Genomic DNA, 27,555 nt, shown 5'->3' on the forward strand with positions numbered 1-27,555 from the left:
GGAGACAGAGAGAGTGAGAGAGTCAGAGAGAGAGAGGGGAGAGAGCGGGAGAGAGAGGAACTAAGAGAGATGAGGGAGAGGGGGGAAAGATGGTTTGATGGAGAGAGAGAGAGAGAGAGAGAGCAGATAGTTGGTCTATATTTTAAAACCTTTATTCCTTGTTAATGCACTGTCTCTTATTGTCCTGGTCATCTGCAGACCATGCTTATATCATCTACAGTGAATACCCTCTCACACACACAGAGACACACTGTTTCTATTATACCAGAACCTTTTCCGTCAAGGTAGATTGTACAGCCCAGTAGCATTTTGGAGAGGGGGAGAGAGGGTAGGAGCTGTCTACTGGACGTAACCTACATGTTTAGCTTTATGTATCCACACAAATACACACAAATACACACACAGAGACGTGTATATTCACATACGTGTGTGTGTGTGTGTGTGTGTGCGCGCACATACACACACGCTAAATTGCACATTCATACACACACATGCACTCACACACAAAGTGACACAAACATGCACACACACACTTTCTCTCACAGATAAAGAGAGAGAGAGACACACACACACACACACACACCTTGTTTCTATTATAAAATAACCCTTTCCAACAAGGTCGATTCTGTACCACAGTAGAACCACACAGCAGCAATAGCAGCAGTGAGGGAAAAGATTGGCACATGTTGTACTATTTTCCTCTCACCATGGCAACCACAGTGTTGCTACCCAATGCTTTTATTTTCCCAGTCAGATTGAATAAATACCACTACTTCTACCTGTGTGTGTTGCCATTTGCTTCAAGGATAGTCTGTCTGTGCGTGCACGTGTGAGTGTGTGTGGAGTGCCCATGTTCATGCTCTTTGATTGTCGTCTTCCACTCCATTGTCCAGCAGTTTTTCTGTGTCCTATCTTAGAATATTATGGTTCTCCCTCCCACATTGGGTGTCTTGTAGGAATAAACCTTCATACTCTGGTCAAGGTGCATCTATGCATAGTCAGACTTATTGGATATAATATTAAAATGAAACAAAATGTTGTAAAATAATTTGGAATGGAAATAATTTATTTGACCCTGGAGACAGACCACACAATTGTATGAGAGGCTTCGCAGTTGCAGACTTTCCCCAGATAGAAAACATAGTATCTCATTGGTTTGCTTTTTTCTCCCCCGTCTTTGGATTGGCCTTTGTCCCAGCAAGCAATATATATTATGTAATTGTGTATAGTGTGACCTGGATATTAATAGTCTGACTGAATATGATTGATAATACAAACAAGCACAGAGAGGACTGTGATACATGTTGATGGAACATTGACACTCATGAGAGGTCTGAGCTTTTAGTAAACCCATAAATGTCTGCATTATGTCTGTCCAACCAGTAACCACACATACTATAGTGAAGTGTACTGGAGCTGCATGCTGCATTGTCTGTCCAACCACACATACTCCTTAGGTCGCTTTCACATATAGTTTTGGTGGACTCGGTGCGGTTCTGGTGGTGAAGTTGCAACATTGTTGCATTCTTCATTTGGTTCGCCTGCGTTCACATAGCAATCTGTCAGGCGCACCAAACTATCTGAACAATGTCACGCGGTCGAAAAGGGCGCTCGTCTATTGGACAGTGGAAATGTGTGTGTGGCTGCGAGCCCGTGTGTGCGCGCGTGTGTGTGTGTCTGTGTGTGGACTGCGAGCCCTCCAGATCAGCGGAGGCGAGTTGTTCTATTGAAGCCGATTACCACCATCCTCTCGCTAAACAACTTGTACAACTTTCTTCCTTCTTCCCAAGATGCACAGTTAGATATATAGATAGATAGATAGATAGATAGAGAGATAGATGCAGTGTGCTTGTTTTGCATTGAATGCTGCGAGCAGTGGTAATAATAAGCACTTCCTATATTTGGTTCGTGTTTGGTCCGATGAAGCGAACCGAGACCTACGTTTTCAGGCGGACCAGAGTTCGCCTGTTTGGTCCGCGGACCGAGTTCGACGCGCATTCACACAAACCCGAAAAACCAGACTATCGAATTCTGGTCAGATAATCCGGACCAAACAGCCCCTGTGTGAAAGCGACCTTAGTTTCTCAACAAACACTTGAATTAAAGGTGCTATAGATAACATTCAGCCACTAGATGTCACACTAGAGCACCAGCATTTATCCAATCAGGTGCATTCCATGTGGGGGGATACATGTAAAAAAAAAAAAAAAACATTAATTTGTGTTCATCCGCACCTTTCTAAAAGCTCTGTAGATGTATTTATTTTTTTAATGATTACTCTACATAATAATTATCTATAGCACCTAGTTCCATAGATTCAAGGAAGTTGAATAGGATTATTGAAAATATACATAATATGTATGGGCTGTGTCAGTAATCATGAATGTGCCATAAGGCTTTTAAAGTCAGGTGTTATGAATGTGTTATAAACGGGGGTTCAAGTAAAGTATTGCAAACTGTGCACTATAGCTACATAACATTCTGACAAGCTGTTCTTCCCATACTGTCCAATTTTTAAAGGTTGGAAGAGGGTTTAAAGGACCATACCAGCCATTCTTGCCTTGGTACAAAAATCAAGGCACCCTTCCTTTTTCACAATCTTTTACTGTTATTGAAGATTCTTTACGTTATTTCCTGCAATTCACCTCTGAAAGAGGCTTCCCCTTTATCTAAAAATGTCTTAAAGACCACATAAACCCATGAAAGTCACCACATCTGACTACAACGCCACGCTAACATCTGAGGTACCTTTGTTTTCCTGAAAGGTTTTTGTTCTTCACCCTGAAAAGTTGATTTACAAAAAAAAGATAATGAAAAAAGAAGGGTGCCTTGATTTTCGTATCAAAGCAAGAATGTCTTGGAACTCGCATGTCAAAAAGACCTGATGGGAGGTATACTGAATATGAAGGTAACACCATCATATATCCATATAAAGGTATGGATTTTTTTCTTTTTTTAAGATATTTTTTTTTGCGTTTTATCGCTTTATTTCTACTGGGCAGTCCAGTAGGGAGAGACAGAGGAGGAATGGGAGACAGAGTGGGGGGAAGACATTCGGCAAATAACGACAGGTTCGGGAGTCGATGTGGTTCGCCACTGGGGCGCCACTGGGGCGCCCCTAAAGGTATGGATTTTTAAATTACTGTCATCCACAATATATTACACATCATAAAAAAGATATATACATACTGTATATTTCTAATTAAATAAGAATACATTCCTTGCAGCAGTATTCCTTTTTTTGCTTTCACAGCAAATTATCTATGTATTTTCTTTTACTTTTTTTTTGTTTGATCCACTTTTTCTTCTCCTGTTTTTCTTTTTTGTATCTACTTTTTCTCCCCATTTCAATTTTTAATGATTTTCAATAATTTCTATTGCAGCAAAATGGGATTGTCAAAAAGCAAAAAGAAAGAAATTATATATATATGAATTAATATTGATACTCGGTGTCACTGTATCAATATAATATTGGCGCAAAATACAATCCTACTGGTCTTACCCTCCCCACTCAAAACCCTGTTTTTCTTCTTCAGCAGACACAGGGAGATGAGTAGTCGACACTGTCTTGAAAGAATATAAACTGCCAACTTGGAATTCCTGGTAAATATCAAGTGTGCTTGTTGTCATTTTCATAGATCCTTGCATTCTCAACGAGGGTAAAGGTGTAGAGAAACTAAGTGATTTTCAGTTTATTGAACAATTTGGTGGAAAAGACATATTTATACAAATTGTTATTCAATATAGACATGTTTTAAAGGAACACGTCAACATCATGGGAAATGTGTTTACCGTCTTCTCCAGAGTCAGACAAGAAGATGGGTACCAATTTCCTCTCTGTGCGCTCAGTAGAAAGCTGGCTGCAAGTTAGCCTAGCTTAGCACAAATTAATGGAAGCGGATATGAACCAGCAAGCAACTGCAGAGAAGAAATTGGTATGTATCTTCTTGTCTGACTCTGGAGAAGACAGTGAGCATGTTTCCCATAATGTTGGCATGTTCCTTAAGGGGATCTTTAAAGTGCACCTGACCTGTATCACAGTTGAAGCCCACTTTATCCGTTTGTCAAAAATCAACACTCTGGCATTCCTTTGTCATCGTCACTTTCGTCATTTTCACGTTTTTATTTCCTTTAGTCAAATACAGGAAGTTCATGTACAGAAGAGGAAGTGGGAATTAGAGACTGAAGTAGCTGTACAATATTTACAAACCAAGAAACAAAAAGAACCTCTATGCGAGTGTCTCCCGCAGAGAGGTAAAAACTCCCAAATAATAATTATCATAATCAACAACAAACATATAAAAAAGACAAACAGTAAACACAGAATAATTCTTTTCCGCTCTCAAATCCATCTCGGCCTGCCACACTTTCTTTCAGAAAATGACAGTCGTTGTTTTAGTTTTTTCTCTTTAGGCGTAAAATCCTCTCTCTCATTGTCTTTTGAAGAACAAAAGGAAAGAATACAGTTAGCTTAGTTTTAAATACATTTCCCCTCAAATCTTTTTCTTATTAAAGCAGACAGAGGGGGGAATGCTCACCATCACCCCCCCCCCAATCACCTGTTCAATGTGGTACAAGCAAAGGATTGCAAGTGGGCCATTTTATGTATACTCCAATAAAACATTATTATTCAAAAATAATAACAGCAAACAATCCCAGCTAGAGGGGGTACTTTTAAAAAATGTCCTTGTATAAATTATACAAACCATAATTATCAATACATATTTATAGAGTGTGTCAATGAGTGTGTGTGTGTGTGTACGTGTGTTCGTCAATGCAAGTCATGAGACAAATCTCTTTTTTTTCTAGTGCCAACCAATTTCCTGCGGTCCCCTACTCCCCCCCCCCCGGTCAGGTCATGGTCGGACATTGTACCCATCACACATTCAAAAATGTTTTATTCCTTTTCTCCATTCAACCCTTTTTCTTGAAATCAAGAGATACTTCAAGGGGGAAATAACTTGATAAAAACGATTCATAGCATGATTTTTTTCTTCTTCTAAAAACTCCCATAACAAAACAAAACAAACCAACACTGGCTGTCCTCACTGGGCATGGAGATGAAAGGAGGTCGACCCATCCATCCGTCCCTCCCCATATTTATCCGTATGTCTTGGCACAGTCCAGTGTCCGTCCACAGACGTTTACAGACGTTTCGTCTCCCAAATACTGTGATAGCTGCGTCTCTTTGTTTGCCCAAATACTGTGGATGAATGTCTTTGTTTCCTAAATACTGTAGCTCGATGTCTTCGTCTCCAAAATACAGTAACTTGGTGTCTTACAACTCCCCCAGATACTGTAGCTAGCTGTCTTACAACTCCCCCAGATACTGTAGCTAGCTGTCTTACAACTCCCCCAGATACTGTAGCTAGCTGTCTTACAACTCCCCCAGATACTGTTGTAGCTAGCTGTCTTACAACTCCCCCAGATACCGTTGTAGCTAGCTGTCTTACAACTCCCCCAGATACTGTTGTAGCTAGCTGTCTCGTCCTTTGACCCACCTCCCCCTTCCCTTCCTTCCATCCCTCAGGCTTTGGCACTGAGGGTGAGCAGTTCGATGAAGGAGTTGAAGAGGCTCTCCAGCCAGCCCTGGTTGGCCATACACTGCTGGACCACCTCCTCCTGGCCGGGGTCCTCAGCTGCCTGCTCTATGCTGTCCGTCTGGGAGGGGGGGGGGCAAAGAGACAAGAGAGTTACAACCAGGGCACGAAATTTACTTTTTGACTCACCGGCCAGTGGCGGGTAGATGGGAAAATTCTACCCGCCAAGCATATTTCTTACAGGCCAAAAAAAATCGCATTTTGTGTCACATATATAAAAAAAAATCAGTACATTTCAAGTAGATACGCTATTACGTTGAAGAATAGACACTTAAAGAGGCCAGAGTTAAATTTGTACTCTCTCTCTCTCTCTGAAGTGACTTCTCGCTATCTGCAAACAGCTCCACTGTCTGTGTGTATACTTAGTAGCCTCCAGATTAGGGCTGCAATGATTAGTCGACATAATCGACGACGTCGATCATAAAAACTCGTTGACGCAGAATTTTGGGTTGATTAGTCATAAACAAAATTTAAATTAAAATTATATAATTTTTCTTTTTTTTTGCACTACCTATCTTTGTGAAAGTGGCTTCTCAGCTCTGGTCCAGCTGAAGACAAAGCAGAGGAACAGATTGGACATTGAGCATGACCTCAGAGTTGCTTTGTCACCCCAGACTTTGAGACTCTTGTCAGGAGCAAACAACATCCCCAGTTATCCCATTAGTTCCCTGGGATGTTAAAGGGGAACTCCAACATTTTGGGAAATTAGCTTATTTAACATCTTCCCTGGAGTTAGACAAGAAGATACATACCTTTTTTGTCTCTGTGCGTGCATTTTAACTTTGGGAATAGACGCTCCGTTAGCATAGCTTAGCTTCATCACTGGAAGTGAGGCAGGACAGTAGCCTTACAGTGCCTTACAGTGTATTGCAAGGTCTGACATTGACCAAACTTGATATGCATGACCTTGGTGGGCTCTAGGTCAACTCCTGAAAAGGGGGTCAATGTCAGACTTTGCAATCAAAAGTTAGGGGGCTAATAACCCTTGCCATAATTTCAGTGCGCCCCCTAACTTTTGATTGCAAGGTCTGACATTGACCCCCTTTTCAGGAGTTGACCTAGAGCCCACCAAGGTCATGCATATCAAGTTTGGTCAATGTCAGACCTTGCAATACACTGTAAGGCTACTGTCCTGCCTCACTTCCAGTGATGAAGCTAAGCTATGCTAACGGAGCGTCTATTCCCAAAGCTAAAATGCACGCACAGAGACAAAAAAGGTATGTATCTTCTTGTCTAACTCCAGGGAAGATGTTAAATAAGCTAATTTCCCAAAATGTTGGAGTTCCCCTTTAAGCTAAGAAGTCTGCTATATTTTTTTGTTTGTTATTTAAACACTTCCACTTTAATTTGTATTATTTAATTTATTTATCTTGTTATGAGTGATTGTTGTATTGTTCAAATACATTTTGATTTAAAGTTGCTTAAGATCCAAATTCAAATGTTTCATGAGTCATTATTTTAATTTGCTATGGGATCATCATGTTATGTTAAGTTAACTGTTAAGGCAGAGGGACTGGACAACAGGGTGACATTCACAGGTGTGCAGACTTGAGCATGTGAGGTAAAACATGCATTGGAGAAGGAGCCATGCCCACAGGAAGCAGAGATTGAGGGTGTGACAAAAATAATCATTAGATTAGTCGACTAATCGAATGACAAAAATAATCGTTAGATTAGTCGACTAATCGAAAAAATAATCGACAGATTAGTCAATTACCAAAATAATCGTTAGTTGCAGCCCTACTCCAGATGCAGCCAGGATACTCCGGCGCTGCAGCTGGACCCTATTGGTCAAATCACATTCAGCATGCCCGCAGCTCGAATACGCATCAAATCAATTCTCCGGCGCTGCAGCTGGACCTATTGGTCAAATCACATTCAGCATGCCCGCAGCTCGAATACGCATCGAATCAATGTTATAAGACATTGATATCAGGAGCTATCTGTAGCTACTGCTAGCCGGCTAGATAACGTTAAGACAACGCCTCAGTGAACTATTTGGTTTACTGGGACATATAGAGCTAACGTGAGCTAACGTTGCCTACCGAGCGTACAGACTTCAACGGAGGTATTATGCACTCGACTATTGCTGGAGCATTTGTTGATATCAGCAGCTATCAGTAGCTAGCCAGCTAGATACCGTTAGACAATGCCTCGTCATGTATTAAACTAAAAGTGAATAGTTGACTGGGTCATTGTTTAAACAGTAATGTTAGCTCACGGAGGTCCGCAGTAGACTAGAGCAGACTGCCTCTGTGTTGATATGAGGAGAAGCACTGACTGGGGTGGATATGACTCGTTGTCACAGGTTTTTTCAAAATAAGAGTATCATATGAACCGAACGTTGCTAACTGCCGGAGCCATCGATATTATGACTGGAGCTGCGCTTGGGGCGGAAATGAGACCCGCACAGGATTTTCAAAATAAGAGTATCGATATGAACTACACGCCAGGTGGCGGGCAGACCTCTCAGTGTCACTCGCCAAACCTAAAATATGCCCGCCATTGGCGGGTGGCAGGCTCTAATTTCGTGCCCTGGTTACAACTAAAGAAGAAGAGTCCAAAAACCTTAACACATTGGTCGCCAAAAACGGCTTACGACGTGTTTGCCTGCCATGCGTTGAACGCCAAGAACGACGAAAGCCGCTTTTAAAATTAATATTAAATTTTTTCGCCATGGCATTCATAATTCATCCAGCCAACCTCCGACCATGCAGCGGGACCCTGAATGAGATTGCAACGCCTAGATACCGCCACCTGGTGGATGGTCGGGCGAGTTACACTCTCAAAACCGGAAGTTGTGATCGGTGCGTCAAGGAAATCCCTCCGGCAGTAATATCTTGCTACGGGACTACAGACAAACACTGGCGTGCATTTGGATCGCTTCCATAACGCAATAATCGATATGATTTCGGCGTTTATTGCGCCATACAAACCGGAAATGGATCTAGGCGATCGCCGTCAAATAATTGGGATATTTTTCTTCCAGTCTCATCGGCGAACGGTAAGAGGACAGTAACGTTATTTTCAGCCCGATTGTGCGTTTCTTTGTTTGCAAACAGTCTGATCAATATATCAACCCATACTACATAAAGCCGTTACTGACGATAAAGGAATTATAGAGACCCCGCCTCCCCTTTCCTCCATTTTTTTTATATAGCGTGTATAGGAAAGAAACGGCAATCGATAATCTATCATATGCGTTTGGGCCTATAACTAGCGTTTTTGGAATTACAGCAGAAAAGCTTATAAACATACTTATATTCAAGACGGTATTAACACAACAATGTATGAATGAAAAAATATAACGTTCCCACATCCGGAACGATAGATAATCGATGTTCAATGGGCATAGTAATGTCAATATAGCAATACAATTTTAAAAGTTATAGCCCTGCAAAGAAGGTAAACATCTCCATAGGCTTTCAACGGTGGCAGACTGGGTACTTTGATGGGTACAATGGCTGGCAGTCAATGTGTTAAGAGGAAACTCCATTGCAAAACAACATTTGGTTAATTTGGTAGAGTGGTGATTCGTGCCGTACAGATTATGTCTATGTGGCTGGACAGTGTCTTCCTTATAGAAACATTGTTTTGCCTGCATCTTTTTTGCAGCTGGCCTACAATAGTTAATGTCCCTAACTGACTGACTGGCTCCCTGTTGTTGAAACAAGCATGCATGAGTGTTGATTCCCCATTGATGAAATACATGCTATGGGTGCTGCGCTCTGTATCGTTTAGAATTACGCAAGTTATAACCAAGATAACAAATAGGCGTAATGTGTATTTTCAGAAAACACATATTTATTGAGACAAACGACTTTTGGACACCACCTACAAAAATTGGGCTAGTTAGCAAAACATATAATCCTCATGTAAAACATCACTTTACCATCTCACCTCAAATGCAGTGTAAAGGACAAAATTACTGGTAAAAGGGAAAGGAAAACTTTTTTTTAAGAAAAAAGTAACCGAAGCATCACGTTTTCTTTTTTGATCAAAATGACGACAACACTGAGGTCTGTTAGGTGTTAGGCGGGGCTACAGTTTCTGTCAAAAGCTTCTTTAACTCAATCAACGCCAGATGGCGCTGTGTACCGTGTGGTAAGAAGGCCACGGCTTTAAAGAATAGGAATACATGGCAGTGTTTGCAGGGCTCAAACTATATTATATATCATAGCTATGGATATAATACTATTGCCCATTTGACATCGAGTATCTATCGTTCAATTTGTGAAAAAGAAATAATTTTTTCATCCATACATTCCCGTTTTATACCGTGGTGAATATGAGTATAGTTTTAGAGTAATCCTGTCTAATCCCAGAAAACGACACTATGCAGCAATACGTGCATTTCACTCAAAACCGTGGCGTTTCTCGCCTGTATCAACAATCAATCTGAAATCAACGCTATATTTTCGGTATTATGTTTCATCATGAATGCATGAAAGGGTGGGGGGGGGGGGGGGGTCGTTTTTCTATGCTTTGATCGTCACCAATGGAATACGTTACACACACACATTACACGCATACGCTCGGATCGCAGTGAATGGATTATTGGATCAACGCAAGATTGATACCATATAGCCCTTACCTTGACTAGGATGTACTCCAAAAAGAATATTCCAATTATCTGATCGCCATTTCAAGTATTGATGTCGATCGTGTTGCCAACATAATCCACCAAAGAACATGAACCGGGAGTGCTTGATTCACCTCAATCCATGCGTTATAAACGCTTGTCCTGCCCGACAAGGAAAACCCGGCCCGGACTTTTTAGATCGACGCACAGCTCAAGCCAGAGAGTTTCAAAGGATGTGCAATACCGGCAGCAAGGCGGCAGACGGCGGTATTGGACGTTTGCGATCTCAGACTCATTCCCAATGATAACACAGGCTCCCTCGATGGATTATGAATGGGAATATCGAATAAAAGAAATAACGATAGAAAACCCGACTTTTGGCGCTCAAGCGTCTGCAAGTTAACCCGACTTTATTCGGCTAGCAGTAGCTACAGATAGCTCCTGATATCAATGTCTTATAACATTGATTCGATGCGTATTCGAGCTGCGGGCATGCTGAATGTGAAGGTCGGGGCTATTGGTGAGTCTTACCTCCTTCTTGCAGTGCAGGAAGGTGTGATACTTGTAGTGGTGAAGGGAATGATACAGACTGAAGACCCGACACGTCTCTGTAGACAGCTTGAAATCCTGAGAGGGGGGGGGGGGGGGGGTGGAGGGAACGGGAGAGGGGGGGATGAGGGGAACGGGAGAGAGAGGGGAGAAGGGGGATGAAGGGAACGGGAGAGAGGGTGATTGAGTTTGGGTTATGTTAAGATTAAATGTTTAAACTTTTCAAGGCAGGGAACACCTCAAAACAACATACAACTGGTTTAGTGGAACCTGAGGTGAACATATAGGTGTTAGGGATGGGAACGAGTAATGTTTTCCCAGATGGAGTACTTGCATAAATTACTTGAGTAGTGCTCAAGCAATTGTTTAGGGAATTATATTTTTAGAACGCATATTAAAGCGCATGGCAGCAGCAATAACGAGACATTGCGCGGAAACACACACTACCGCTACCGATTTTATCTCACTCCGTGGACATAATAATGCACAGCAATATATAAACAGGCAGTTAAAGTTTTTTTTTTAATCTACTTTTTCTCCTTCTTTTTCTGTTTTTCTCCAATCCCAATTTAGTCGTGCCAATTCCCCCCTCCCCTGTCTTGATCGTTGCTCGCATGTGCCCCCCACTGGTCAGTCGTAGGGAGGGTTGAAGAATCTATTGCATGTCCCCTCTGATACATGCAGAGTCAGCCAGCCACTTCTTTTCACCTGCCAGCGCGGACTCTCATTGGCGAGGTGTAACGTGTGGGAGGCTCACACTACCCTCGACATCTCCTGTCCTTGCTGTGCAGGTGCCCTGACCGACCTGTAGGAGTCGCTGTTTACAACGACCAGATTACCACCCATCGACTCCCCTCCCGCTGACTCTGCCAATTGAGTCAGTATGATGGCCAGCCCAAGCCGGAGGCAACGCTGACAGCCGGATTCGATACCGGTGTCTCACGCGTTGGTGACGAGCGCTTAGACCGCTGCGCCACCCAGCCGCCCTGGCAGTTAACATTTGTAATAATAATTACATTACCTCCACTGTCTGCAGCAGGTCTCTCTGCTCATGGAACGGCATGTTCGTATCAAACGCTACGCAAAGTGGGCGACATGTTGTTGGCACAATTTGGAAATGCACAAACACGAACCGCTGTTTTTATCTTTGAGATAAGATAACATTTTCATTCAATCAATCACCGCGCAGATTGATTGATTGAATGAAAACTTTATTAACAGATTGCAGAATGGGTACAATACAGTATGGCTCAATACACACAATTGTTAAGGGGATGCAGACCAGAGAAAGACTTTCGTCTTGTTTACATCAGGGTCCCCCATTTTCAATTCATAATGAATTGTAAGTAAGGGTGCAACTAGCACCGTGCTATCCATTCTTTGTGGATCTAGCCCACAGTATTTCTGACACTGGGAATACATTCCCTGAGATCCATAGATGTCCCTAGAATCAGATACCAAGAACATGCAAATGGACCATATTAAAAAAAGTCTGTAAATGTGTATTCTACGTTCTTATGGAATGAATGAGATTAAAAGATATTTAAATTTAAAACATTTTTATATTTTTTTTTATTAATTGACAGCCCTAGTTTTTCACTTTCTGTGTGTCCAGTAGCCCCAGAGAGAGGTCAAGGTGCATGCTAGCCTATCTTAGCATAAGCCTTATGCTAAACTAGGCTAGCATGCACCTTGACCTCTTGACAGGCTCATTGCAGCCACTAATGCTGTGATGACTCACATAATTTACTTACATTTTCTCTTTTTTGCACAAATTGCAAAGCGGTTGCACAATTTTTTCACAAAGTTTTCTATCTATTTTTGAAAAAGCAGAGTGTCCATTGAATTGTATTGCAATGTTACAAGATGTCTGTATTTTTTTTAAAGCACAGTCTTTGAGTGTATTGGACTGTATTGTTATGTGGTTGCACAATTGCACAGTTGTAAAGTGGTTGCACAATTTGAAAGGTCACGATATTGGTGTTATTTCAATACATTTAAACATGGCCCATTTCATGACTTTTGTTGGGGCAAGGGGGGGGGGGGGGGGGGGCAAAATATTTTGGTCCGCCAAAGGGGGGCCTGACAGAAAAAGTTTGAGATCAACTGCCATAAGGACTGGAACCAGTAAGGAGCAGCTAGCATGGCTCCGTAAAAAGTGAAGAAATACAACTTCCAACAACTCCAAAATGACACACAGAGATTCAATTTATATAGATGTTCTCATCCGACTCTGGGGAAGATGGCAAATAAGTGTATTTCCCAAAATGTTGAAGTGTTCATTTAAGTCAAAATTACATTGAAATCCTTGGGAGATATTTTGGAAAGCGGGGCAATGGTTGCTTTGTTATGGGTATGTATAGCAGAAAATGAGCCTACAACATTAGCCAGTTAGCTAGGTCTTGGAAGTGTGCGTGTCGAGTGCTCAGTGTAGCGCAAGGCTGGGGAACTGAGTATCTAAATACATCCATGAATCTGGCAACTCTTGTTTCCCCCCACAAAATTTTTTGTTAAAATTGGTGCACAATCCAGACTGTTATGTTAACCTCTTAACACTTTCAGTGCCAGCCGTTTGGGCCACGGTTTAAAAGATAGGGATTTTCACTGTGCGTCACGATGTTTGCAGGGCTATATCTATATTCTATATTATAGCTATGGAGACAATACTATGGCTCATTTGACAGTCACTATCCCTCGTCCAACATGTAAACAATTTCAAAAGAATTCATGTATACGTTCGCGTGTTATCCCGTGGTGAATATTGTATAGTTTCAGAGTGATCCTGGCTAATTCCTGGAAGCTGCGTTATGGAGCTATGTAAATTTTGCTAAAGGCGTTCGCGTTGCTCGCCTGGACACGTTATTATTTCCAAATCAAAGGTATATAATAGGTATTATGTTTCATCATGAATGCATCAAAGGGGGTGGGTAGTTTTTTTGATGCTCTGATTGTCAGCAACGGCAGGAGGTATCCCAAAAAGAATATTCCAATTGTCTAATCGTGAATTTCCAGTATTGATGTCCATTGGGTCCCTGACATGAACTGGCACAAAATATGCATGGAGTGTGCTGAACGCGTATCAAAGTGCTCGGCTGAAGCGATTCACTTGGCTTGGTCTAAATTCTCCGCCCGGACCATATACAATGTAACACACAGTGTGAAATACGATACTGCCACCTAGCAGGATTCAGCCGGTATTGCACTCTCTGGGTCTCAGAATGAGTTACAATGGTAACACCAAGGTCCGTGAGACTGTATAGAATAAAAAAAATCGAATAAAAGAAAAAACAATGAAAACTATAGAAAACCTGACTATACTCGGGTTTTGGCGCTCAACGGTTGGCGAGATAACCCGACTATAGTCGTGGTCGGCCGTGAATAAGTTAACAGAGACGGGCAGAAAAGTGGCAATTTTTTTTTTACTTGAACTTGAGGACTGCATACTTTTTTTGAAAAGCGTATCTTTATACTTTATACTTATAGCACATGCATAAGCCTGATCTCTTTTGAAAGATAACATTCTGAAGTTTCTTACACAATAAAGAAGAATTGGTATATAGCCTGAAGTCTTATGTAGTACAGGTCCAAATTTCATAAAAATCTGGAAATGGGTGATTTAGAGCGATTTTGGTAAACTGTGTAAAAAAAAGAAAAGTTCTCCAGTAATCCATTTCCTCATTGACGGCAATGCATTCTGTGTATTTTTCACTTCTTGTTTTCGCTCGTAAATTTTCACCTAGATCCCTGATTCACACAACCCCATGTGGGGTATCAATGGAAAGCTACACTCATTGGCTACAATCCTGTCCAATAATTCTCGCAATTACCGAATGATTGACAGTTCCAGAGCCTCGGGAGTCGGGGGTGGTAATCTGACTCTCGCATGGACAAAGTCGCACGCCTGACATATCGGCATGTAACTCGAGAACCTCACTGTCAAGTGAGGTGGCATTCAAACGGCAAAAAAGCGGGCTTTAATTATATATATTATATGTTTTATAAAAAATGCAGACCCGAGCCGCCAGACGCTCGCAAAGTGGTGTGTCGCGCCGGTGGCCAAATCGTCCTAAAGAGGGCCCGGGCCATTGCCAGTTAAGAGGTTAACAAGTGGGATATATAGGCATGGTTTAGTGTAATGAATGGAATATATAGACATGTTCAGACACCCTGCCGGCATTCCTTTCCTTTGATTTTTTTTAAGTAATTCTGAAGATGTGCTCTTTGATTCAATCTATGCCAACAAACATAATTTACAACAGGGTTCCTGTAGGTCTCAACAAGTAAATGTTACGACTTTTTAAGGCCTTAGAATAGAATTTAATACCAATTTCACAGCCACACTGACAAAAAAGTATGAAGGAAAATGACTATGAAAGAAGTAATTACAAACAAATTGTACATTTTCAAAAAGAAAAATGGCTCCATATGTCATGATGATAATATCCAAATGTGAGGCCTTTTGGAAATACAACAGGTACTGAAACCGAGACAGGGCATCGGTCTGGTTCTGGCAGTCATGGAGGACGCTCACCTGCTGCTTAGGCATGCTCCTCTTGACCCGGTTCAGGGTCTTGCGGTTGTAGCCCTCGCCGCCAAGGTGTACCTTGACTGTTCCGGAGTCCAGGGGGTCTGCCGTCATTTTAGGGAACAAATGGAGGGTCTCCTGGGCGAGAGGTACACAGAATAAGGTCAAATTGTGTGTGATAACAGGGGATTACAGACTTCTCGAGATCCAAAAACATAGACGATAACCTACACATCTCAATTGTAAATGTAAAAATAGTAAAATAAAAAAAATCCACATTTAGATATCATATCGGGAACCTTACTACTATTGCCACCTAATATCTCATCTATGTTGCACTGGAATACTGGTCCACTTGTTACGTGCTCCAGTAACTGAACTTGGAAAGACTGCTTTTTGTGTTTATGCCGCTTTATCATGGAATCAAATCAAATCAAATTTATTTATAAGGCCCGACAACACACGTTAATGTCCCCATGGGCCGTACATGTCTTCTTTAAACAAGTCAAGAAGAAAACATAACAATAAGTCAAGAACAGAACAAGAACACCATAAGGTCCAACAAATTTAAAATAAATGCAAATAAATGAAAGAATGCAAGCACACCCAGACATACCCCACACGAAGGTAAGGAAAAACTCACTAAAACCTAACAATAGGGAAAAATGCTCCACAGGCAGGAGGAGAGAAACCTTAGAAGGGCCATTCAAGGGGGGATCTCCCTTCTTAGATGTCGGTGATAGTAGTGTTGCAGACTAACAGTTGGTAAGCATGCACTCAAGTGTGTAGTGAAACACAGATGAGTGCATGCAATAGCAACTAAACATTTTGAAAGATTAAAGATAGAGCTGATAGCGATAGCAACTGAACAATTTGAAAGATTGAAGATAGAGCTGATAGCGAATCTATTTGAGGCACAGGGGCGGCGCAAAGAGGGTCGCATCCTCCCCGTCTTAATCACGGGACATTCAACACTCCGGTCATTGCTCAGAGACAGCCGGAAACAGGGAGATAGGGGGCGGCGCAGAGAGGGTCGCGACCTCCCCGACATCATCGCAAACTGTCCTAAAATGTAGTACTCTTGTCCTACTAGGGCGCTTTAGAGTTTTAATCAACAACCAACCATTGTCAACTTGTAATTGTTTTCCTTAACACTTTAACTGCCGAAGGTTAAATTCATGTGAAGTAACTTCTATCTTCATTTACCTATATCTAAGTTCAGTGATCGTATAGTTTTTCTATTACCCTTCTCCTTCATTTGTTTGATATTTCAGATGTTCGGTTTAAGTAAGGAGAGAAGCTGACAACGTGGTCAAAACAACAACTGCGGTATTTATTAATAAACCACAGCTTTTAGGAATCAAAACAAGTACATCGTCTCTTTGGTTCAATCTAATCGTCTCTTTGGTTCAATCTAATCGTCTCTTTGGTTTGGCTGTTTGGTCCATGCTCCGATCAGCTAGGGCCGATCAGAGTTTTCTTCTCCGTTGCGGTTCTCTGTCTCAGGTTGTCCATGGCAACAACGAGTCCTCTCTTAGTGGTTTGCTGGTCGTCAGGGCAACCTTGCTTTCGGATCCTCGGCGGTTTGGGAGCACTTGGTTTAGTCTACCCTCGGTGGAGTCTGCTATGAGCCTCGGCTCTGTCATCTGGTGTCAATGGCTCGGAGTCTCCAGTCCCTTCTCGCTGTGTCTCAGGCTCGGCTCTCAAGTCCTGTGTGGCTCGCCTCTCCGTCTCCGGGTCTGTCCCCGGGTGTGTCTGTTGTTGTCCATCGCCATCCGCCCTTTTTATGAGAGCGCGAGAGAAGAGAGAGAGAGAGAGAGAGAGAGAGAGAGAGAGAGAGAGAGAGAGAGAGAGAGAGAGAGAGAGAGAGAGAGAGAGAGAGAGAGAGAGACAGAGACCTTCCCTGCCTGCCTAGTCACAACTCCCACCATCTGCCTTCCCTATTTGGCCACATTCCAGCAGGAACTTGTCTGCTGGGTCTTGTGACAACATGTTACACAATTTATTCTGCTGACACAACCGTTCACCATAGAATCTGTCGGCCTGTTTAATCATTACTTGATGAGGGATTCCGTTTTTCACTGAGTAACACATCCTCATGCTTGTGACAAATGTTTACATAGTCTAGATAAGAAACAGACTACTTTCAGACAGTGCCCAGACAACAAACCATATCCGTCCTTCAATAGAACACTTTATTTCCTGATTCAATCATATGACCAATATTTGTATAGTTGTTTATCTTTTTAGCATTAAGAGTTTTTATTCTTTATTGTGACTAAGTTTATACAATGTAGCCTATTGGGTTCATTATTTTACATTTAGAATTAGCAAATCAACTCATTTTATTTGAACCCAAACACATGGACACTTTCCTTTATAATACTAATGGTAGCCTTGGCTGAAAACAGTTGTTAGTCATTTCACAATATGTTATTTGATTTTCATTTTGTAGGACGATTTACTAGTCTCCATGAAACACCACATTTTGCAAATGGTCTAACTGAAAGGCTCTGTTTACAGTCCGTTTTACTCGGTCTCCTGACCATCTGCCATGTCGTAACCTGAAATTCCTTACTTAGGGTAAATATGACCTTTTGATCTCAACTGTTATTTTGAGTTTGGTTTAGTTCCTTCAAAGATAATTATATCCTCCCTTCTGTCTTACTATCTCCTGGAGGGCCTAGTAATTATCTTAAAGGTCAGCCATCTGGTTTGGGGAGTCACTGTCTACCCTCTTTCAACCAACATGGTGTTTTTCCGGCTCCTTCTTATAACTCAACATTTTGGTACATTTATAGTTTGCTTTATTCATGTTTTCATTTAGAAATATACAACACATGATATACCATCCCTTGCCAGCTCTATTTGTCTATGGAGAAGTTCCCCTTCTTTGCAGGGCTATAACTTTTTTAATTCTATTGCTAGATTGCCATTATTAGGGCCCATTCAATGTCCTATATGTATTGTTCAGGGTGTATGAACGTTAAACTTTTTCATTCACATATTCATACTAAAATATGATCTAAAGTATAAGTATGTTTTCATCTCTTTCTGCAGCTTTCTCCAGAACGTGATTTATAGCCCCAAATGCATTATATTGATGATCAAATACAGTTTGGTAGCGATCGGTGCCAGATGAAAAATTTCAAATGGACGTGCTTCTAGAAGTTTCTACGTATCATCTGATGATGACCGGATGGGCGGGGGATCGTTTATAATTCCGTGGGCAACGTTATACCATTCATCTAATGTGGGTCAAATGTTCATCATAGCAGTTAGTGTCGAACACGGTAATACTATACGCTAAAACTCACCCCAGTCTCCGCGGGCCGTTGGGCGATCAGCGTGGGGTAGACAGTTTTCCATTATGGGATGTCGAAATACTCGGTCCATTTCCAGGTTGTATAATAGTATATACGTCCAAATAACGTTGTTTATTGAGTTAGGGCGAGCGATCTATTATCGAGTGTTTCAAGATGGAGTCGCGGGAGCTATAGAGAGTGGCCGGAAGTAATATGGGTGATCACCACTTCATCCACATGACTTCCTGTTTGGTGCTTCTGCCGATCGGCCACCAGATGGCGCTCTTGAACCGCTAGAGGATTGAGAGGAGCTCAGAACTGTGTGTGAAGGCTGCAGAGGGGAAATATGATTCCGATCACAGATTTTTGAAATATTGATATCAAAGACGAGCTACGGCGTCCTAGGCAACTTGAGCATGGCTAGGAAAGACGCCTAAACACGTTTTCGGCACTTAAAGTGTTAACCTACTACTGTCCCATTGTTTAAATTATTTGTACTATACTGATTGTACGACTGCTATTTTTTATTTATTTTTTTACAGTTTTACTGTTTACTCTAAATAATTGAATGTTACTTTTGTAATATGATGCCATCATGTACCCTCAATTGACACCCGAGGTCAAATAAAGTACAAATAATAAAAGAAATTATAAAAAAAAAAAAAAAAAAAATGTACTTTGAAGGGAGTAAAGAAGTCACTGGAAGAAATTACTTTAAACACAGCAGATGAATAAGTCAGGGAGGGGTTTACCTGGTGCTGGCCACTCATGTTGACTCTCCTCAGAAGCCTCCTCTTTTGTTCGTTGAGCAGGCTGTCAATCTTCCTCATGGGCGGGAGGTACAATTCATCTAAGCAGGCAAAGGGGGATATAGAGCATTTCATCATCTCTCTTCTTTTCACTCTGTGTGTCAATCCCTCTGTCTTATTATTAGTCCCGGGCAAGAGGGCAGTCAGGTGGCGTAGCGGAGATTGCGTTCGTCACCAACCCCCCGGAGACGCTGGATTTGCCTGTTCGAATCCAGCTCACAGCTCCGGGGTTGTCACCAGCTTGGCTGGCCGTTCACACTAATACAATTGGCAGTATTAGAGGGTGGGAGAAGCTGGCGGGGTGGGTTCGGGTCGTTGTAAACAGCGACTCCTACAGTTCGGTCGGGGCGCCTGCTAAGCGCGGATAGGATCTGAGGGCGTTAGTGTGATCCTTCCACACGTTACACGCTCTCAGTGAGAGTCCGCGCTGCCAGGTGAAAAGAAGCGGTTGATTGGCTAGACGTGTGTCGGAGGAAGGACGTGATAGCCTCCACTCTCCCAGACCGACTGTGGGGGGTAAGTGCGCAGCGACCAGGAAGGGGATTGGGAATTGGCATAACGACTAACATTGGGATGGGAGAAAATCGGAGGAAAAAGGAGGGGGGAAAAGATAAAAAAATAAATAAAGAAAAAATTAGTCCCGGGCAAGGTGGGACAATGACCCACCATTGTTAGCAAGGGGCGTTCCGACATTTAAAAAATAAAATAGGGCTGGTCCTGTGTTACATTTTAAACATAGTTTTAGTCTTCCGGTATGAGAGCGGAAGGGTAGCACGCATGCGGTGAGGCTCCTGGTCAAAAGAGTGAAAAACTGAGAAATAAAGACCCGAAAAGTGACAAAAAGTGATCAAAAATGAAGATGCAAACAAGAAGGAAGGAGGAGAAAACAATTATGAAGGAAAGAGAAATGGAGAACTCACAGGAAGAGGAGAGTTCGATGGAGCAGAACCCCCGAGGCGAGACCGAGAAGGAGCAGGCGGAGGAAGGGGGAGTCTCGGCTGAGACGGACAAGGAAATGCCAGGATGGGCCGTGCTCATGCAGGCCGGGATATTGGCGACCATAAAATTGAACTCGGACACGATGCAGGCGACCATAAAACTGAACTCGGACACGATAAGAAATGATATTGGGAAGTTACGGGAGGAATTGAGGAAGGAACAGGAGGACTTCAGAGGTGAAATGAATACAGAACTCAAAAGGGTGGATGAGAAGATGGCGGAACAGGACAGAAACGTAACAGAGGTACAGACTAGAACGGCGCAAACGGAGGAATGGAACACAGAGATACACGAGGTGTTAACGTGTGCGATTCAAAAACAAGAACAGATGGAGACAAAGATATCGGACATGGAGGGGAGGTCACGGAGAAATAACATCAGAATATGGGGATTGAAAGAAGGAGTCGAAGGGGAATCGGTGATCCAATATGTGGAAAAGCTTATCAAGGAACAACTGAAGGAGACGGGACTGGAAAAAATGGAGATACAGAGGGCCCACAGGGCGTTGGCTCCGAGACCGAAACCGGACAGACCTCCGAGGGCGGTGATTATTAACTTTCTGAGATTTGAGATTAAAGAATTGATACTCAGAACCGCGTGGACCAAGAAGATAGAAATCGAGGGGAAAAGACTGTCGTTTGATCACGATTACTCGACAGCGGTAGCAATAACACGCAGGTCCTACGCGGGACTGAAGAGAATTCTGAAAGAAAACGGAATGAAATTCCAATCACCCATGACCTCGCTAAGGATTCACTGGAAGGAAGGGACGGTGACGTACGCGACGGCGCGGGAGGCGGCGGAGGAGATGAGGCGACGGGGGATGCAGATGGCGGAGGACGGAGAAGGAAGGGGACAGGAGGGCCAGACGCGGAGCCTGCAGCAGAGATTGGAGAAAGCACGCAGATGGACCAGAGTAGGAGATCGAAACCCGGGAGAGGAGGGAGGAGAGAGGAGAAGGCCGAGGTGAGACGTGACAGACCGAAGGCGGAGACGGACGAGGAGGCCAGAGACGGAGAAGGAGAGGAGAGGAGGCGGGAGGAGACGAACGGATGAGTACACGCACAAGAGATTGAAAAAACTATCCAAATAGAGACAAAATATAGAAACTGAAATAACATATACATAAACACACATTCCCAGGTAGAGGCAGGATATAGGAACGAACATAACGTATACATGGACACATAATACACATGCTGATGGAGGAAATAAATGGAAATATAATTAGGTATGATAGACGGAACACAGAACATATTGAAACAAATACATAGACACCGTACACAGAAGACACCACACACGGGTTTGGGAGGAAGGAGGGACATTGGAACATATGAGCCACATTGAGAGGGACCTAGGAAATGGGGGTCTTTGATCAGAATGAAGGACAGAGCGCTTTTGACCAGGAGCTCGACAGCAATAAAAACAGTAAGAAAGCTGGACAAATATGACGAGCGGTTGGGGGTAAAGGTTTCAAACTCCCAAGCTGTCAGGAGGAGGCCTCTCACTAGGAGAGCAATTACTCCTCACCCACCAGCAGGGGACAGGGGGGGACACAGGGACCCCCCGAACGCCTTGGGAGCACTTTATGTAAAGTTTATGTTTTTTATTTATGTTAATCATTATATGTATTCGGTGAAGAGAGCGGAGGCTACAACCGGAGGGGGGAATGAATGTGACATGGGGGGGACTGACAGACGAAAGAAGAAGAAAGATGACAATGGTTAAAGGTATAAAAATGATGTCGTTAAACGTTAATGGAATGAATAATACGATAAAGAGGGGCAAAGTGATGTTGAAGTGTAAAAAAAGTGAGATGGAAGTGATTTTTCTGCAGGAGACACATTTGGTAGCACAGGATCATGAGAAACTGAAGAGATTTGGATATGAAAATGCATACTATAGTTCCTTTAAACGGAACCTGAGGAGAGGAGTAATCACGTTAATCAAAAACACAGTCAAATTTGAATTGATCAAGGAAGTAAGAGACAAGGAGGGAAGGTTTGTTCTGGTGAAGGGAAAAATGGAGGGTCAAATGATTACGTTAGTGAATGTTTATGCGCCCCCAGAGAGTGAGAGGGATTTATATGAGACCATTTTTGATATGATAGTGATGGAACTAGAAGGGATATTGATATGCGCGGGAGATTTTAATGTAGTACTGGATCACGACCTAGACACCACGAGTACTAGAAAAGGACGGGCCCCAATCAGTAGATATATGAATATTCAGATGACGGAAATGGGAATTACAGATGTTTGGAGGGGGATGCACGCCATGGACAGGGAATACACACATTACTCACACCCGCACGTGACATATGCGAGAATAGACTACTTTTTGATGACGACGGGGGACAGTTACAGGGTACGGGAGAGCAGAATAGGAGTAGCGGACATATCGGATCACAGTGCCATATATCTGACAGTAGATCTAGAAGGGAGACGGAGGAACACGATCTGGAGACTAAATGTAGGAATATTAAATAACAAGGGGGTGGTGAGTCAGATCAAGGAGGAGATAGCCAGGTATAAGGAAGAAAATGACAATGGGGCAGTAGATCCGAACATTCTATGGGACACACTGAAGGTGGTGATAAGGGGGAAATTGATGGAGAAGACAGCAATGCTGAAGAAGGCCAGAACGGAGACATATCACAATCTGATAGGGAAGCTGAAGAAGCTAGAGGGGAGACACCAGATATCAAAAGAACAGGAAACGCTCGGAGAAATCAAAGAAGTAAAGGCCAGGATAAATAGGGAATTATTGACGGAAATAGAAAAGAAAGCGAGGTTCATGAAACAAACGTACTATGAAGGGGGACCAAAAGCGACCAGACTGTTGGCTAGGAGAATTAGGACGCAACAGAAGTTGAACACAATACACACAATAAGGGATACAAGGACTAATGAAATATTGAGAGACCCAGCTGAAATAGAGAGGACATTTAGAGAATACTATGAGAAACTATACACACAGCCAAAAGCAACGGGAGAAGAGGAAATAGAAGCATATCTGGAGAAGCTAGAGTTACCATCGATAGGGAAAGAACAGAATGAAGAATTAAATTAAATAATTACGGAACAAGAACTGGAAGAGGCAATTAGTAGAGCTAAAAACAACAAATCTCCGGGGAGCGATGGATTCCCATCGGAATTCTACAAGACATTTAGAACGGAATTAGCACCCATGTTAGGGGCGGCGTTCAGACACACGATGGAGGAGGGCAAAATGCCCCCCCTCGTGGAAGGAAGCCATAATCACCACGATACCGAAGGAAGGGAAGGATAGAGAATTGTGTAGTAGTTTCAGACCTGTGTCCATACTCAACGTGGATTACAAGATGTATACATCGATAATATCAAAGAGATTTGAGACGTTTATGCCAGACATTATAGATGAAGATCAAACTGGATTTATTAAAGGGAGACAGACACAGGACAACGTGAGAAAGACATTACACATAGTAGAGGAGATACAAAAACAAGGGGGTAGCGCGGTACTGATTAGCCTAGATGCAGAAAAAGCATTCGACAGTGTGAGCTGGACATTTTTATATAAAACATTGATGAGGTTCGGACTGAACGGGAGGGCGATGAAGATGATCAAGGCGCTATATCAAGAACCGACAGCGAGGGTTAAGGTGAATGGCAGCCTGACGGATAGAATCAGATTAGAGAGGGCTACCAGACAGGGATGTTGTCTCTCACCAACGTTCTTCGCCGTTTTCATAGAACCACTGGCACAACTGATCAGACAGACAGAGGACATTAAGGGAGTAAGGATAAAGGGAACGGAATATAAACTAGGCCTATTTGCGGACGACGTGATAGTATACATGAGGCAACCAGACAAGAGCTTCCCGGCACTGATGGATCTACTGAAGGAATATGGCCACTACTCAGGATACAAATTAAACGTGACAAAGACACAGACCTTAGCATGGAACTATACCCCAACGACGGAAATTAGGGAACAGTACGGGATAAGATGGGACATGGACAAGATTAAATACTTAGGGGTGAACATCACGAGAGGGGTGGGGAAATTGTTTGAGGCGAACTATACACAGATAAATCAGAACATCAAGAGAGACTTAGAGAGATGGACAGTAATGCCCTTGGACTTCAATTCAAGAATAGAGGTCATTAAAATGAACATACTATCAAGGTTACTGTACCTATTCCAGTCACTACCGATACAAATACCACAGAATCAATTCAGGGAGTGGGACAGACTGATATCGAGGTTCATATGGGCGGGGAGAAGACCACGGGTCAGATATAAAACACTACAACTACCAAAGGAAGAGGGAGGGATGGCAGTACCCAGCCTACAAGATTATTACTATGCAGCACAACTGAGAGCAGTGACGTGCTGGTGTAACGACAGATATGAGGCAAGATGGAAAGACATTGAAAAAGAAAGGGAGGGATACAAGGTACAAGCTCTGGTGGGAGATAGGGAACTATTTAAAGAAAAAGAGGGACTATTAGATCCAATCACCAAATGCACCTTGACCATATGGAACAGAGTAGTAAAAACACACAAATTGGAGAAGCAGTCAGGGGTTCTGAGATGGGTAGCACATGACAAGAGATTCAAACCAGGGAGGTTAGACCATGGATTCAGAAGGTGGGAGAGGGGGGGGGGCAACAGCGATATGCAAAATGATAGAGAAGGGGGAAATGCAGACACTACAAAAATTAAAGGAGAAATTTGGACTAGAAAACAGGGACCACTTCAGATATCTACAGGTTAGAGACTACTACAACAAAGAAATAAGGGGGGCCAAAGACGAAGAACAGAATGGAATAATCAAGATGATAGTATGGGCATACGAAGGGGTGCAAGGAAGAGTAATATCAGCAATATACCGAGCTATAATGAACAGCAAGGGACACACGACCAATTACATAAGGGAGAAATGGGAGAGAGAACTAGAGATAGAAATAACAGGGAAGGAATGGGGGAACATATGCGAGGTGCAACATTCAACAACAGGATCGAGGATATGGAAAGAGTTTGGATGGAAAAACATAATCAGATTCTTTATAACCCCAGAGCTGAAGGGAAAATATGCACCAACACAAAGAGCATGCTGGAGGATGTGTGGGAAGGAGGGGGCAAATCACACACACATATTCTGGGGATGTCAGAAGCTGAAGGGGTATTGGGAGGAGATAGGGGAGGCAATGATCAGAATATTAGGATACGGGTTACCACAAACAGGACTGGTGCTTTACTTAGGAGACCTGACACACGAGGGAATACAAGGGGGGGACAAATATTTAATAAAGATAATGTTGATAGCGGCCAGAAAAGCAATAACAAGACTGTGGTACAAAGAAGACCCACCGACAATAGCACAATGGGTAGGAATAGTGGAAGAGATACAGGATATGGAGAGGATAACACACATGCTGAGGTTACAGGAAGAGAAATTTGGAGAAAGATGGGGAAAGTGGGAGGATTACAAGGGGAACGAAAACGACATCACAGAGGAAGAACCAAATACATCACAAGAGGGCGAAGGGTAAAGGAGGAAAGAGGTTCAAAGAGGGTCTCTGAACCCATGTCACACACTTAATGTTTTACAATTGTTTTATGTTTTTTTAAGTCAGTATTTTTATTTTTCGTCTTTTGGGCATTACATTTTTTCTTTATTATTTATGTCTGTTTAATAGTGTTGTTGAAGTTATTGTATATGTTGTGTTGTTTGTCTCAATAAAAATTTAAGTTTAAACATAGTTTTAGTTTATGAATTGGTTTTAGTAACATTTTAGTTATTTATTTTACCTTAGTTTAAGGGACATTTTTGTCAGTGGAACTTCACAGAATTTAGTCTGCTTTTAGTCACATTATATTTTAGTTTAGTCAGATGAGTACCTACTACCTTGTAATGTTATTTTGAAAGTTGTCATATCACATTCAGCTATATATTATAGCTAATAGGCTACACCTCATTTCCAAAACACTTTAACACTACACCATATTTTATCTATTTATTAAAGAGATTTGCACTACATCCATACCTCATTTAGCATTTTTTAAGTTTGCATTTTTGTACCTCATTGCCTGCATTTTTACTTCATTGTACTTTCATTGTACTTAGATTGTACTTTAGTTTGTATATTGTATATTCGTATAGTGTTGGGACTTTATTCCTTCCTTTTTTACTGTATGAAGCACATTCTCAGGGGCTCATACAGAACCAAGCATTTTGTTTGTTTATACGTGACAAATAAAAGCAAACTTGAAACTCATCTATTGACAACAATGCATTGATTGACAGCACAGATCTTGCAGAACTGATGCCTGCTCTTGATTGGATAAAGGGGGGAGAAACATTTACGTCACATAACCTTTGATGGTCAGTGTATCGAGAAATGAATGCTCTCAAACATTGAAATACAAGAATGTCATATACACCATGTTATTTGACTTTTGATACATAACCTCTTAAGCCCTAGCCATATTTTCAGAAAATTCACCTAAAAGTACTACATACCCAAGTAAATGGAAGATTGCTCCACTTTAGGGCTGCACGATTTGGGGAAAATATCTAATTGCGATTTTTCTGACAGATATTGCGTATTTAAAAAAAAAATATATATATATATATATTTAAGAAACCCAATGGAGCTTTATTGTAAAATGCGGCCATTTGCATGTTCAAAGGTATCTACCGGTAGGGACATCTATGAACCTCAGGGAATGTATTCCCAGTGTCAGAAATATTGTGTCTGTTACTATGCTTGAGTAAATTGTAATGAACCAAAGAAGAATATCGTTTATTTTTTTCATCTTTGATGACGAACAACACTACACTAACATTGACCAGACATAAATTTAAATATGATTTATGTTTTGTAGAAACAGTACTGAATTTTGCCATCTGGACACATGCTATTTGAAATATGAATATAGCATATAGAATATCAGGCCTATAAATGACCTTATTATGGCCAAGTCATACATCTATGGATCGGGCCAAATCTCCTCTTTCCAATGGCAGAGTTAAATCAGGATTTAATACCACCAGGCACCTGTTACAGGGCAGCAAAGACAGTGAATGAAATCTACTGTAAGTACAGTTACTTTTCTATAATGTCCACAGCTCCGCCATTTTTCACCAGATTGAGACACGTTTTTTTGTAGACGTTCACAGAAAGGTAAAGAAAC

At 42.1% G+C, this 27,555-nt stretch overlaps 1 protein-coding gene across 1 annotated transcript in view; it reads right to left on the bottom strand.

The window, feature by feature from the left end:
- Positions 1-4,858: 4,858 nt before the first annotated feature.
- The window catches only part of prr12b (proline rich 12b), a gene marked incomplete at its 5' end in the record, with an annotated part of 127,332 nt that continues 104,635 nt past the window's right edge, over positions 4,859-27,555 (bottom strand). Inside the window, 4 exons of the mRNA XM_084329772.1 lie at positions 4,859-5,661; positions 10,714-10,809; positions 15,263-15,394; positions 19,314-19,411. Of these exons, the coding sequence (XP_084185898.1) occupies positions 5,527-5,661; positions 10,714-10,809; positions 15,263-15,394; positions 19,314-19,411 (461 nt within the window). The 3' untranslated portion in view covers positions 4,859-5,526. The remainder of the gene's footprint in view (positions 5,662-10,713; positions 10,810-15,262; positions 15,395-19,313; positions 19,412-27,555) is intronic.

Source organism: Notolepis coatsorum (genome assembly GCF_963971535.1).
Source record: "Notolepis coatsorum genome assembly, chromosome: 14".
In the NCBI taxonomy this organism is placed as follows: Eukaryota; Metazoa; Chordata; class Actinopteri; order Aulopiformes; family Paralepididae; genus Notolepis; species Notolepis coatsorum.